Below are 14,567 nucleotides of genomic sequence, written 5' to 3' on the forward strand. Positions count from 1 at the left end.
GTAGCAGCCTACAAAACATCGCTAATGTGAAGGAACCCATTAGAAAGCATGGGCTTCACATACATGCGATTTGCAGCACTGTCACATAGTGAGAAAATTGCGCGATTTTGTCGCCTGTGTGTAAGCGGCCTAAAGCATTAGGTGAAGCTTGAAAAGCAAGTCTGCTAATTATAATGGGTGTCCACATACTTTTATCTTTGCAATGTGTGTCTTGTAACCATCTGAATATCAGACAGAATGTTTCAATGAACCACAAATTACTCAATTATTGACTCAGCAGTGCTGACATAGAGACCGAGTCTGTTCCGAAGATTAAATATGTTCTAGCTGTGATCACATAACCTGTGAACTTACGCATCACTACACATTACACTTCCTCTTTTGCGATATCTGCATCAATGATCTGCCGTCCGGCATTGTTCCTATAGTTAGAGTAATAAACATCAGTAAATAACGGTCACTTCCTCTCGCCTGCTTCTTTCTTCCAAAAGGTCCCTTATCATTATAACGCAGTCTATCGCTATATTGTAGACCAAACGCAGAGGTCATTGGTGATTATCAGCCACGCCGATGGATACATCATGCAAAGGAAATCGTCTAGCCCAGGGGTGTCTATCTAATTTTCACTAAGGGCCACATCAGCCTTATTGTTGCCTTCAAAAGGCTAATTGTAATTGTAAGACTTTATAGTAAGGTTTGTTCACATGAGCGTATTTGTGCAGCGTATTACATGTGCAATATGCAGCGAACAGAACCCATTGCTTTAATTGGGTTAATTCACATGAGCATATAACGTGATGTGCTATTAAAAAATATGCGTGTCGGGAGGGTATCATCCCTCTTAGGGCTCTTTCACGCAAGCATATATCGGCCGCCATTTTCACGGCCAGCCGATATATGCTACGATCGGAGGCGTAAAAACTTGTGAACGGGCACACAACTCTAATGTTTGGGCCCTGGCGCATATGCCCTGAGGCCACCATGCTGCTGCCCCTTTTCCCTCGCCGGCTCACCTCCGCTCTCCTCCCTTCTGGCTGTTTGCAATGGGAGAGTGTGGGACGGAGGCGAAGCTAAGCTCCTGACCCCTCCCCGCCCCTTGTTCACAGCCAGCAATTTAAGGAGGCGGGATGGGGTGGCGCTTAGCTCCTCCCCCTCCAATTGTAATCAGCCAGAGGGAAGGGAGTTTAGTAGTTATGCTGCTAAACTCCCACCTCCCTTCTCCGGCCATCATAGGAGCCCATGCAGCGGCTGACGTATTCCGGCCCAAAAGATAGCTGCTGGCCTATCTTTTGGGCCTGATGTAAAAGCTCCTGGCTCTATATTGGCTGGCCAAACTCTTTTATGTTGCGGGAATATGGCCATATGATCTGATGCATTGGAATCCAATTCATCAGATCATAGTGTTTATTGGCCGACCATGAAAACAGCGGGTCGATATATGCTCGTGTGAAAGAGCCCTTAAGGAGAGCACCTAGAAGGTGAAAGAGCAGACTTATAAGGCCATGCATGCTCCTCTGGGTAATATGCAAATAAGGAAGATGGAACAATACCTCTGCAGCTCCATCTATTGAATGGCAGCATTCCTGCAAATCAGTGACAGATCTTTTAAACAAGCCTTGTAGCAATGATTGGAAATTGAAAACCAGAATGCCTGTGTATGGATTTTGGCATGGTGTGGTGTTCAATTCCCAATCATTGTTACAAGGCTTGTTTAAAGGGGCTGTCACTGATTTGCAGGAATGCTGCCATCCAATAGGTGGCGCTGCAGAGGTATTGTTCCATCTTCCTTATTTGCATGAAAAAAAAGGCATGACCTATTTTGGTGTGTATTATGCGCCTCGATAGGCCATTAAAGTGAATGGGCTGGCACAAATACGCAGTGAATATGCAAGAATATTTGTGCACCATTTTATTGAGGCCGTCTGTGTTCTTTTTTTAGTAGGCGCAAATCCGCAGTGTATTTGTGCATACAAAAACCCGCCAGAGCGTTCACAAAATTCGTGAGTAAGCAACTTTGGTTGAAATACGCAGTGTATTTGTGTGACCGAAATGTGCCTACACCCATGTGACGGCTTTGAAAATACCATTGTGGTACATCGCCAACCAGGATTAGGGGTGTTCTCAAATGAGAACCCCCCTGTAAAGTAAGTGAACTTTCCTTACTGCTACTCTCTATACTTATGGTCCTATTCCCTGGAGCGCTGGGGTATATTTATGCAGTATGTTACTCTTCCACGATCTACATCGGGGTCCCATTGATGCTCTCCTCCTTTGGAGGCTCGTATGACCAGCAGTTGTATGGCCAAAATAATATCAGATAATCTACAAGCAAACGGGGACTTCAGGTGTGACGGACTGCCCCTTCCACGGTGGCCCGATCACGCCAGGTAAGTCACCTTCATTTTATTTGTGCACTTTGGAATTTCTCCATTTTCCTAACCTAGGAGCGCCGCCCTTGATTATTAGCTCTCATCTGTCTGCATGTTGATTGATGTTGGGTTTTCACCTGCTCTTCTATTATGTATTAGTACATTGGGAAATATATGTCTGTTTTCTTTGATTTTTCAGAATTGGCCTTTTTTTCTGTGTCTCTATTAAATGCTAGAGAAGAGAAGAATGGAAAGCAAAACTGTGATGTGAACATAACTTAAGCTGGTGCAACGGGAGCAAAAATAATGTAAAGGTGGCCCAACAAGTAAATTGCCAGCTGCTGAATGGAAAAAAGTGTGAAGATTATGCAGGAAATCAAGAAGTTTAGGCGTTTAAAAGGAAAAAAAAATCTGTGCATGAATTTAATTTTTTTGTACTTTTGTACTTCTGCAGAAAATGATTTTCCAGTCATAAATGAATGGTGCAGGTGGCTGACATTTTAGCCTTACTGTACGCTGCATCATATCATGTGATAGAAAAGTTAGCATGAAAAATTATTTTTAATTAAAGGGGTTGTCCCTCTTCTCGCAGGAACAAAGAGCTTTGTACTGGGTTGGTACTTCAGGCTGTTTCCTCTTGAAGTGAATGGGTTTTAGCCTGCATTACCAACTCAGGCCACTGTGCAATGTGTGGCGCTGTATGCTTCCTGCAACAAAAAGGCTACAAGTTCAGCGACCCCTTTAAACCATGCCATAACCCCATGCAGGCACTGAGGGAGGAAGACTTAAGACAAAAGGATGACCTATCTAGCTTGTGTAAAGCTACTTAAACAAACGCCAACTAGTTGACAACGCTCAACAAATGGCTTCTAGCAGCTTGTGTAAAACGTCTTTTAATTGGGCAAAATCTGAAATGTGGGTTTTTGCAACAGATATCCATGTTAGTGGGAAATAATCTTATCAGTTTAGCTGCATATAACCCCTGGAAACCCGGAGCGCCTCATCTTAAAACTTGGTGCAGACAGAAATTGGAACAGTAGCCTGCAGTTCGAAAGTTAAAGACATGACCTGGTTGGTTGCTCAGCCTTTTTTCAAAATTTTTTTTTGTGGTTAACAAGGTCTGCTATATTTTCTGCCTGTGAGGCTGGTTTTACACGATCGAGAAACTCGTGCGAGATTTGTGCGTTACGAGACACACAAATCTCACTTGAATATGAATCCCATTCTTTTGAATGGAGTCATATACATCAGCGGTGCAGGAGAAAAAATCACTTTTTGCATTCCTGTCGGAACTATGAACTGTCCATTTCTGTAGCACATGGACTGCAGTTGGACCGACTAGTTAAGTGAGAGACTGCTCAGTACTTTGTATCTGCCTTATACATATACTATGTAATTGGTGCTGCATAGGCACCATGCTTTTTGCATTTTGCTTTACAGATTTTGGTTGTGCCACCGCACTACAGTGTGGATTTATACAGAGGTGTAACTTAAAACTTCTGGGCCCCAATGCAAAATCTGTAACAGGGCCCCCAACTATAATGCTTTATTCATAGCACCGGACTCCCTATATGGAGAAGAGAAGCCTTATGGGCCCCCTAAGGCTCCTGGGCCCAGGTGCAACCGCAACCCCTGCATCCCCTATAGTTAGGCTCCAAGTGAGGAACACTAAGACATAGGTTAAAAGGGAGACGATAGAAGACAGTAGCCATAGACCATATGTGGTTCCTACTGAAGCTACTGTTAGCATCTGTAACAATTGGCTAGGAACCTAGTCCACTTGACAGGATTGCAGGGAGTTGAGAACCAGAAGAGGCTTGAACATCAGGAGTGCTGGTGACGCTCAGGATATGGGCCAAGGAGATTGTTATATGCTACAAGGTGGAGCCTGAAGGCAATAGTTCCATTAAGTAAGCCAGAGTTGTTATGAGAGCCGACGGTGAGCTTACAAAACTGACCGCTTGTGAGGCTAGAGAGACTGACTGTGGAGGAGAGGGATACACCGGAGTACTGTGCAGCCCACCTCTGAGACTGGGTATATTGTTGGCCGGTTTGGGGTTAGCGCTGGTGACGTCTGAGATTGCTGTTAAAATTAGCCTGGTAGGAAAGAGTGTAAACTCATGTCCAAGTCCAATTGGGCTGTGATGTGTGCCATACTAATTCTGTTCTGAAGCTTCCATTTTTGCTGCTATCATAGTTTATGACAAACCAGCCATTCTACACTAACAAATGTTCACTTTCACTTCCTGTTAGACATAAACAGTGGTTTGCAGAAGAGGAAAATATATTTCTACATAAAAAGTTACTTGGAATCTATATGTTTTTTTTATGCTTAAATATAGTGTCAACCATATTCCTAGTAGTGGCCAGCTGATCTCTTCCTGTGCAAAAATGTCCAATAGACATTATACTGATGATGAATAAACCATCTCTTTAACTACACAACAGATCTATGAAAGAGGGGCAAAGCAAAAAAAATCTAAATGTCTCTCTCCATTCTAGTGCTCACTTCTGTCACTAATCACAAACATCCCAGGAGTGGAGGACCTGGAGGTAATTGTCCTCCTAATCAGTGCCTATTGCAGAAGGTCTACCCCTAAAGAAATAAAGCCGCCCATAATTTAATACAATGCTCCAGTTTTTGGACAAATGGCTGCAGCAATATTCTGTGCACTGTTCTCTGATTGGCCAATGCTGATCACATGAGCAGCTCTGGCCAATCAAAGAGCAGATATAGTACATTGATAGTCTAATACTATGTGTGGGGCTTAAGTAGTACGAAGATTGTTTTGACCATCTTGGATAGCCACTCTGAGTCTGTGGATCGGAGGGATGTGAGATAAGAGCAACTGCAGGCAATAAATACTCCTCCCCATCCAATTTGAAAACAGAATTTTGTCTGGAAACCCGAGTCACTTTAGGGTGTATTCCACTTGATGGGCACCAAAAAAACCTGTGCCTACAGACTCCTGAGATGTAAACCAGTACTGCCTCATCCCTTTCCCGAACCTTAATGTTTTGGAGCCTGCAACTAGAGAGAGTCTTGGTTGTTCTTAGCAATGACCTAAACTGGCCATCATCCGTGACATTCAATGGCGATCCTTAAATATATACCAACCAGTCATGTGGTGTCCCTCTAAACTAACTCTACAAGAAGCAGTTAACGTAGAGCTTTTTTCTTCCTCCACGGTATGAGAACAATACGTTACATTGCACCCATCCTCTGCCACGTGAAGGTAATGAAAATGTCTTACTTTGCAACAGGAAATATAATTTTGGCATCTTCTATAATAGCAGGTGCTTTATTGTGGTTAGACCACATTGCTCCAACCTGTCTATCTATTCTTATTAAGTAGGTGGCTGGGGTGGGCTGTCTGGTTCCTTTAGCTTGTATAGATGCCAAACTGCGTGGGTTTTTACTCCGTGGAGGGTAACATGCCCTCATATTGCTATATACTCTGGGTGAGGTTGTCTGGGCATGGTGGCAGCTGATTGTTTGCCTTCAGGCAGACAGGGTGGATTCCTTGTGTTTGGTATCATGTCTTTGATGTTAAATGCTCATATAAAAAAGGCAAAAGTATTACAGAGGTGATAGTTTTATTGTCCAACCAGAAAAACTATTCATGCAAGCTTTCAAGTCTACTAGGTGCCTGATGAAGAGGCTCGAAAGCTTGCAACATATATTTTTTCCAGCTAACCAATGAAACTAGCAACTCCATAATACTTTTGCCTTTTTTTATACAAGAGTATAAGATTTTTCTGGCTAACATGGTACCACATTATTTTTCGTTCTCCGTATGTTTAGATCATTTTCCGTCTATTTAATAGTATACCGTAAAAGAAAAACTTTCTACTGTTGTTTATCTCAGAAGGCTTATAGTTTATTAGTGATACGAATGGTGGCGCCGCAGAAGTAAAATATAGATCATAAAGTTTCTTGAAACTTTAATCTTATTACAACTTGCAGGACTGGAAGCATCTCATGGTATATAAATTATAATAGCTGGGAAAATTGGATAGTGAGTAACAAATCTGCATATAATACAGAGGCACACCTACATTCCATCGTTCCTCAGCAACCAAAATATGCTGTCAAGTTGCTACAAAACAAATAGCTTCTCAATGAGTAATTGCGATGCTGTTGGCCAAGCAGCTAAATAGCAACCTGTCCTACGTACATGCAGAGGATAAATAAAAGTACATGCAGCCCAACTGCAGAAGATGACCCTATTCCTTTCTCCTTGCTTACTGGACTGTGGTAGCAAACCAGAATGTGAAGGTCCCTCCCTAAGGCCTCATGGCTTCCTCATGCATTGCAAGCATGTCATTATCCCATTATTAGGATATATGGTTATACACTAAGAACACTTAACCCTTTGTATTTGTGTGCCATCATCTCATGGGTTTTAACATGTATTACCTTGGGAATCATTTTTAGTAACATCTATTTTATTGACCTTCAGTATGGGGTAAGCCAAAAAGCATGCAGAATCAAAAGTTTAAAGGATCCATCTTTACAACCTACCTATTGACATTATTCCAAATTCTGTGAAAAATGAAGCAACTTTGCTAATAGTTTTTATTTTAAAAAATCTATCATTTTGTATTTACAGATAACATGCTATTGTCTCCATGGTTACAGACTACTAAAACATGCTGTGTAGTCTGATCTTACAATCACATTCGCACATAATTGGTAGGTTAAGATGTAGAGAGGAGATGGATGGCAATACATATGACTGAAGGATCCTATTACACAGTTTGTAGTCTGTTACCATGGAGACACATAGTTATGCATAGGAACTGTAGACACAAAAACCATTCTTTTTTGTATTTTAGATGTACTGGAGCAATAAAAAAGGAATCAGTTACATATGTAGATATAGTTTTTAAGAGCCATATACTTTCACACATAACATAGTGTCACATACTGAAATATAAATGTACAGGGTACGAACACAATAAAGAGATTGTCCAGTTCTAGACTACTGATGGCCTTCAATGGTGGATTGGCAGCGTTTGCTGCCCAGGACCCCCATTGATCAACTGGTCACTGGGCCGGTGTGCTCATAAACTGAGCTGATTTCTGCAGGAAGCAGTTGCCTGGCATGGTATTGCCGACCAAGTTCTTAATGAAACTTTGCCTATAATACCAAACCCAGGCCACTGCTGGGAGAATGGTGCTACCTGCTTGCTGCAGAAATTAGCTTCGTGCATGAACACAGCAGTCCGGAGAAGAGCTGAGCAGTGGAGGTCCTGGGCAGCAGACCCTACTGATCCACCATTGATGGGCTATCAATAGTTTATAACTGGACAATCCCTTTAAGTCCTGTAAACCAACTGGGTGGATGAAACAGAAAACAGCACCAATATTTCCAAATAAATGAAGAACCTACCTGCAAAGGGATTGATTTTCCGAATCATTCTGGAATGAATAGCATCTTTTACTTCTTTCCTTCGAACGCATTGAATGCCCAAGTTCTGGAAGCTAAAATGAAAGGACCTTTAATATCAGAATACTGTTTTACCGGACGATCATTTAGGCATCCGAGGGAAAAACCATTAATTGTTGCTTAGAGCCATTCAGCGTGTTATATCAGAGACATTTAAACATTTGAGTTTCTATTACGGCAGCTTTCTTGTCATGGTGTTGATAAGGCCAATGTTTTGTGAGATGATGGGCTGTATTACTTGCAGGTCATACTTCCTTGTGGTCCAACAACGGACGTTTGATGGGCTGTTCAGTTGGAAGTAGCTAACCCACTAGCTCATAACCCCATAATGGCAACTAATAAATGTCTCACATTGAAAGACTTCTCTTTCTCTTGGACAGTTTCTCTTTAACCTCTTAAAGGGGTTGTTCGGTACTTTTACTATTGATAACTTATCCTCAGAATAGGTCAACCATAGTTGATCAGTGAGGGTCTGCTGCTTGGGATTCCCACCGATCAGTTTATTCTTGGCACTTCTGTTGGCACTGGAAGCAGATAGTGCTGTCAGCATTGAAGCAGCCTAGTTTGGTACTGCAGGCACAGCTCCAACTGAATTCAATGGGAGCTGCTGCAATGTTGACAATAGCAAAAATCACTGACAACCCCTTTAGTGACCAATAAAGTACATGCATAACATTGGTCACTAGAGGAACAGGCAAAATACACGATGGGTGTGGTCTATGAAACATCTGTCAACTGTTAGCAATAGCCACAATCGGAGCTAGCATTTGACTAATTGCCATTGCCACTTTGGCCCTCCTGCCGCGATTGATGGATGCCGAACTGTTGCCTAGTAAAGGCTCCCAGGCCCACCATGTATTAAAGCCTATTACGTCTTACCTGTCATCCAATTAACACAAAACACTTCTATCTAGTAGAGTATAAGGGTTGTCTGGGATTAGAAAAAGGTCTGTTTTTTCCTTAGAAATATGATACTTATAATTCCACTTCATTGCTTAGAAATGTGACACAGTAAAATTAGGTAATCCTTCCCATGACTCTGCAGTTCAGGGACAGGAAGGGTTAGTGCATCAGGGAACTGTACTTACCATAAAACTCTACGATCAGCACCAAATTCGGTTTCGTAATACCCATCTCTGCAGTCTTTGCCAACCAGATCATGGGGATGTGGTCTGTATGGTTCATTTTTTGTCACTAAGGTGACTCTGACTTTGCCTTTACCATTGTAATTCATGTTCTGCAGCTGCAAGAAAGATAAGAGAGGAACACAAGATATTAACCTTGGCTCCATTGGGTCAAGCTTTAATTGATTGAGTTATTAGTTTTCTTGACACGAATGTCCACCACTCAATGACTTGTCATTTTTAGTTTCGAAATTGTGTGCTGATTAATCTCCTAGTATATCTTTCTATTGGTATATCTTTTTCTGATAAAGAGTTCCAGATTCTCTTCATAGCCATAGGGTTACATTTTGTGCTTCTTTATACTTAACTATGCAATGATTTACAAAGGTCCCCCTAGTAGTGGCGACAAACAGCTAGGATTGTATCACCTAAAGGGAATATATTATCTATAATTCATTTTTTTACTCATTAAATCCAGATACTGATACATAATCCTATTTTTCTAATCCAATTTTATTTTCTGATTGTAAATGTTTTTTCTTTGATTGTTTTATACACAATTATGGAGTCAGTGACTGATCTGAGGAAAAGTAGGGCTTCTAGAACTCTCATAAACAAAACTATGGTTAGGACTAGAACCAGGATTATATGGCTTGAAACATGTAAGCGTTCCTATTTTTATTCTCTGCTTCCCATTCCGTTGTCTTTAGAAACTGCAATAAAAGCTGTGCTGTATTTATAAGAATGCTGGAAGCCCTATTTTTCTGTGACTTGCTGGTTTGTTGCTGGAAGGTGTTTTTTCTTCCCTGCCTCTACTTAGGGCCTGATTCAATCCTGTGGTGGCGAGGTGTTATTTTTACCTTGACTGATCTGCTCTTAACAGCATTCCAAGATATGCTTTAAAGCAGTTACGTGGACCATAAGAACCTGTAGTCTGGAGATGTTCATTAACTTCTATGGAAGAGTGCTGTCGGCATGCTCTGTGACTAGTGCAGAGATCATTATGCAGGGAGAGAGAGGTGGTGAGCTGTGAACATCACCTATTGTGAATGGTGGATCCTGTGTCATCTGTATGTAGGTGTCCCTTTTCATTAATCCTGCCTGTGATCATAATGAGATGATTACAAAAAGTGATCTAAGCTGAACAGGAAGTGTCACCTTATAATGAAACTCAGTGGTCAAAGTGAAAACTTCAAGGTTTTCATTTTTTAAAATAAAAATAGTAACAAGGAAAAAAGAAAAAAAAATCACCAAAGCATTTAATAAATAATTATATCCAACATAAAAACTTGATATAAACAACAGGTCATTTTCTGAGGACACATTTCCATTAAGCAGGTTATTTGGAGCTCGGTCAGAAAAACTTGTAAACACCAAATTCTGGACTTAATTATGTTAATACATAAAACAATGTTCACTGGTGGACATTCACTTTTGGAATGAAAGCAGTTGAGCTAAGATTCAGATACCACAAAAATATTTGTATACGAGTATTTTGAGGTAGGATTTATTCATGATGGCAGGATGATGGATTAACATATTGTACACCCTAACTGTACTTGTTCAGCCCCGTACATTTACAGCTATGGTGAAACTGTGTGAACATCACCAACACGTCAAACCATGATGCGATAATGTCCATAATGGACTAACACATATAACATCACCAAGACAGAAATGGGAATGCTATCCCTAACCAACATTGTCTTGGAGGACCATGCCTAACAGTAGGGTGATTGTCCCGATAGGGATGACCTGACATCTCAAACAGAAGGAACCAAGCTTGTCCCTAGATGGAGGATAATAAAGGACATACAGCAGTTGAAAATGCTAACAGAGCTAGGAAAATGCATATAACAGATGGGGGTCACACCAGAAACAACAAACAGGACATGGTTGAGGCATATTTACACCAACAGACGGAAGAGATTCAGGCATCCATCAGCGGACAGAGGGGATTCAGGTGTTCGCACACCAATGGACATAAACCTCAGACATCTGCCCACTATCAGACGGGGGAAATGGACAGAACCAGACTTGGGGATCCAGCCAGCATTGGACGGGTAGAGCAAACAAGACAGAACTCAGTCATCTGATCACCACTGGATGGGTGGCTCAAACAAGACCGGACTTAAAAGAGAAGCATCCAAACGGCATGCATGTACACAGCATAATAACCAACACCTATGTTGGGGTGGGGCCGGAATAAATACCATATTTGGCTGATTGGCCAGCTAGGGGGACACATCTCCCTGTCGGCCAATCAGTCCACATACCACAGGAGATGTTGGGAGAAGAGTGAAGCATTGCACACTGAAGTATTCCCAGCAGACAAGGGAACTTCTGCAGTAACAGGATACACTGAGGGATTCCTGATGAATGGCTCCTAACAACAGAAGACTCGGAGAGATTTTCAAAAGATGACACCTAAAGGACCTTCTGCAGTGACAGGAACCAGGCTGACATAGAGACGCCACCCCAGTTCCATTTCCTGATTGCGGCTGGCACGTTGCAACAAACAGTAAGCTTCTTAAAGATATTAAGGTGGTTTCTGACTCTTTCTATAGTATCTTGTCCACTGATGATCCGATAGGCAAACTCTTAGGATGATATGATCAAATGCATGAAATACATAGGTGACTACAGGCTGCAGTGTATTGTTTAAGACATTAAGCTTGAACTCTATACAAATATATAATGCTTAGGATTCTGCACGACTGACTTTCTACAGGCAACTTCCTGTGGAGTAAAACATTTGTGGTGTTCACCTTGCATGAATGCTATTTCAAAAAGTATATTTTTATTTCCGAAACACATCTATTACATTGCATGTGTGTACTTGGGTTCAACATTAACACCTTCATCACTTCTAAAAATAGAAAATGACAAGTGGGTTGCTAAAGTCAGTGACACAGTTTGTAAAAAAGTTCTTCACAGAGAAATACAGTATTTAGAAAATCTATTTTTTTGGGACCAAAAGCTACAAGTTATGATAAAACCTGCATTTCTGGCAATATACCCTGTGGTTAGCAATGGAGTGCTAAAAGGAGTTATCTGCTTTCCAACATGTTGAGTTCCCCACTTTGACTTAACCATCCTCCAAAATGGAAGACCATCCTGGACACAAATCTCCATTTATCAAACAGGTAAGAGTCTTTAGCATGGCAACCCCTCTACTTATTAAACATACCATAAGAGGATATTTATTTCTTGGAAAGCAGATGGCTCCTTTAGCGCTCACTGATCCTTTGAACTTTGGAAATTAGTTTTATAATTTGGACATTTACTTCTCATATTAAGATTTCTCTCTGGGGACCATTAATATCAGAGTTTGGTGCCTAAATGATGCAACCTATGTGGAAACTTGGGTAGCAAGTTTCAGCCATCTACGAGAGAACTACCACCACTACAACCAGGCTTGAAATGTTGTTTGTTTCATTTGCCCTGATGGATTAATAAAGGAAATATATAATGGAAGTCATGTGCCTTGGACGCCTCTTGTGATATTGCTTCTTCAGGCATGGTTAAAGTTGCACATATGGGAGAGAGTGGAAGTGTTGGCTAGTGTTGAGTGAACCAAACAGGCTAACCCTGTATCGGGTTGAACTTCACTAAAAGTTTGGTTCAGTGCAAACCTAAATGTCAGGCAAGTCGTCTTGGCCAAACCCACAAAAATATTGTCTTATTCCTGATCTTCTTCTTCCTCCTCTTCTTCCTTTTCTTCTGCATTAACTTAGCCTTTAAAACAGCTCAAAAGTAAACTGCCAAAACCAAACTTTTGATAAGTTCGCTCACCACTAGTGTTGGTTGCTCCTAAGAACCAGAAGTCATTTTTGTGCAGGATCAAAAATAGACTCTAGTCCACAGCTACATTTCAGGGGAGGAAAGCTCCACCAGATGTTCCACCAGCTGCAGAAACAATCTCCACAGACCACAATGATGGGATGCTCAGTGGTTAAGTTTTATTCTGTACTGAGATATTCCACATGTGGTCAACACACTGCTATGATTACATATAGAGAAGATTTTGTATGTTCCCCATACCTGGAGGAAGTTACACGTGTAACTACACGACTCCTGGATTCTGTAGGCTAAAAAGGCGACAAGTACTAATACGAAACCAAAAGGTATTCATCTGTGTTTTATTTAATAACTGTATTATACAACTGTTTTCCTATTTATTAATACCTGGATTGATGGGTATGTGCGGTTATTTTCTGAACTGCGTTCACCAAGGATACTGCCAGCTGATCTTCCTTCACATTTGTATCGGAATCTCATGCCTCTCTGACGGGGCTGCTCGAATATTTCTATGTAAGGTTCGCCTAAAACAGAAAAGTGACCATGAACAAAACTGTGCAGCAGAAGACAAGAAAGTGATTGTGTTCTCATAACTTTATGGAATGGATACGTGGCTCCAGTTACTATGCAATTCTGTTAATTTATTTCTTGCAGTTTGTAAAAACATTGAGAATAAGGGAAGAAATACCAGGAATAATTTATGTCTTTATTTAATATTAAGTCAAATGTTTTATTGTATGGAAGCCATCTTTCTATGGTTTCTTGGCTTATTGCATCATCGGTGTAGTTCCAATCCCTGGAACCCCACCAGTCAAGAGAAAGAAGCGGCCGTGGCACTTGTTGGAGTGCTGAGGGTTCTTCAATGTTTAACCACACATAGCACAGCACATATGAGTTTTGTTTTGCTTAGTACTGCAGTTCAGCCTTGTCCACTTGAATGGGCCAAGGTGTAGTACGACGCTCAGCCACAATGCATGTGAGGCGCTATGCCTGGATAAACAATGGAAAGGCTACAGCGCAAGTGTTCTGGTCTCTTCATTCTGGAGGTCAGGGTCCAACGATCATCCACTGATAGCCTAAAAAGGAGTTTAAGCAACTTCCTATTTAATTAAACATTGTTGATACAAGGATCAACCATTCTCTCACCATCATAACAAATGTATTGGTTAACTAGCAAGCCAATAAAGCCATGACTGAAATATCTGCAAATAACCATAGACACATACTGACATATAAATATCTTTCATAGTAATTAAAAGGTTTATGAAGATACTAATAATGTGGTGAAAACCCAATTTTGTTTAAGGAAATATGGTTACATGTGGGAGTCCACATAGATTACGCATTTATGTTAATTGAGGAGGCACATTACTATATTTATTCTTATCCAACTGCTGTCTTTGCTCTTGTTACTTTAGGAATTAATTAACTTACTTAATTTACCTTAAAGGGATCTAAATTCAAAATAAGTCTATTGCCAATGCAAATGATTTCGGCATTACATTATCATAAGTACATGACAACCTACTTCACTTACCCATAAGCGTGTTGGGCATCATCATATGATGACCTGTCAGAGCAAAAAGATGATATAATTAGCAAATAGGAAATGCAATTCTGACTTGAAAGTAATCTCCATCGTAATTTTAACAACATATACTGCCTAAGACTCAATGAACTTGAACAAGGCTTGAACTAAGTGTATTATACATTTTGATCTAAACCACAGAGAGGGTCAGACTGACCCAGGAGAGGATCATTCGGTGAGCTTTGGTTCAGACACAAAAATGTTCACCTAACAAGACTTGACCAGACCAATT

The 14,567-nt window shown here is 40.9% G+C and overlaps 2 protein-coding genes across 2 annotated transcripts in view; one reads left to right on the forward strand and one right to left on the reverse strand.

Annotated features, from left to right (window-relative positions):
• PUS10 (pseudouridine synthase 10) overlaps positions 1-2,688 on the forward strand; it is a 105,321-nt gene extending 102,633 nt beyond the window's left edge. Inside the window, exon 18 of the mRNA XM_066595733.1 lies at positions 2,569-2,688. Coding sequence (XP_066451830.1) covers positions 2,569-2,598 — 30 coding nt within the window. The 3' untranslated portion in view covers positions 2,599-2,688. The remainder of the gene's footprint in view (positions 1-2,568) is intronic.
• The window catches only part of REL (REL proto-oncogene, NF-kB subunit), a 53,152-nt gene that overhangs the window by 22,902 nt on the left and 15,683 nt on the right, over positions 1-14,567 (reverse strand). Inside the window, exons 2-5 of the mRNA XM_066595731.1 lie at positions 14,285-14,317; positions 13,135-13,271; positions 8,911-9,065; positions 7,766-7,857 (exon numbers count right to left, since the gene is read on the reverse strand). Of these exons, the coding sequence (XP_066451828.1) occupies positions 7,766-7,857; positions 8,911-9,065; positions 13,135-13,271; positions 14,285-14,317 (417 nt within the window). The remainder of the gene's footprint in view (positions 1-7,765; positions 7,858-8,910; positions 9,066-13,134; positions 13,272-14,284; positions 14,318-14,567) is intronic.

The sequence above is a fragment of the Eleutherodactylus coqui genome, chromosome 3 (genome assembly GCF_035609145.1).
Source record: "Eleutherodactylus coqui strain aEleCoq1 chromosome 3, aEleCoq1.hap1, whole genome shotgun sequence".
Taxonomy (NCBI): Eukaryota; Metazoa; Chordata; class Amphibia; order Anura; family Eleutherodactylidae; genus Eleutherodactylus; species Eleutherodactylus coqui.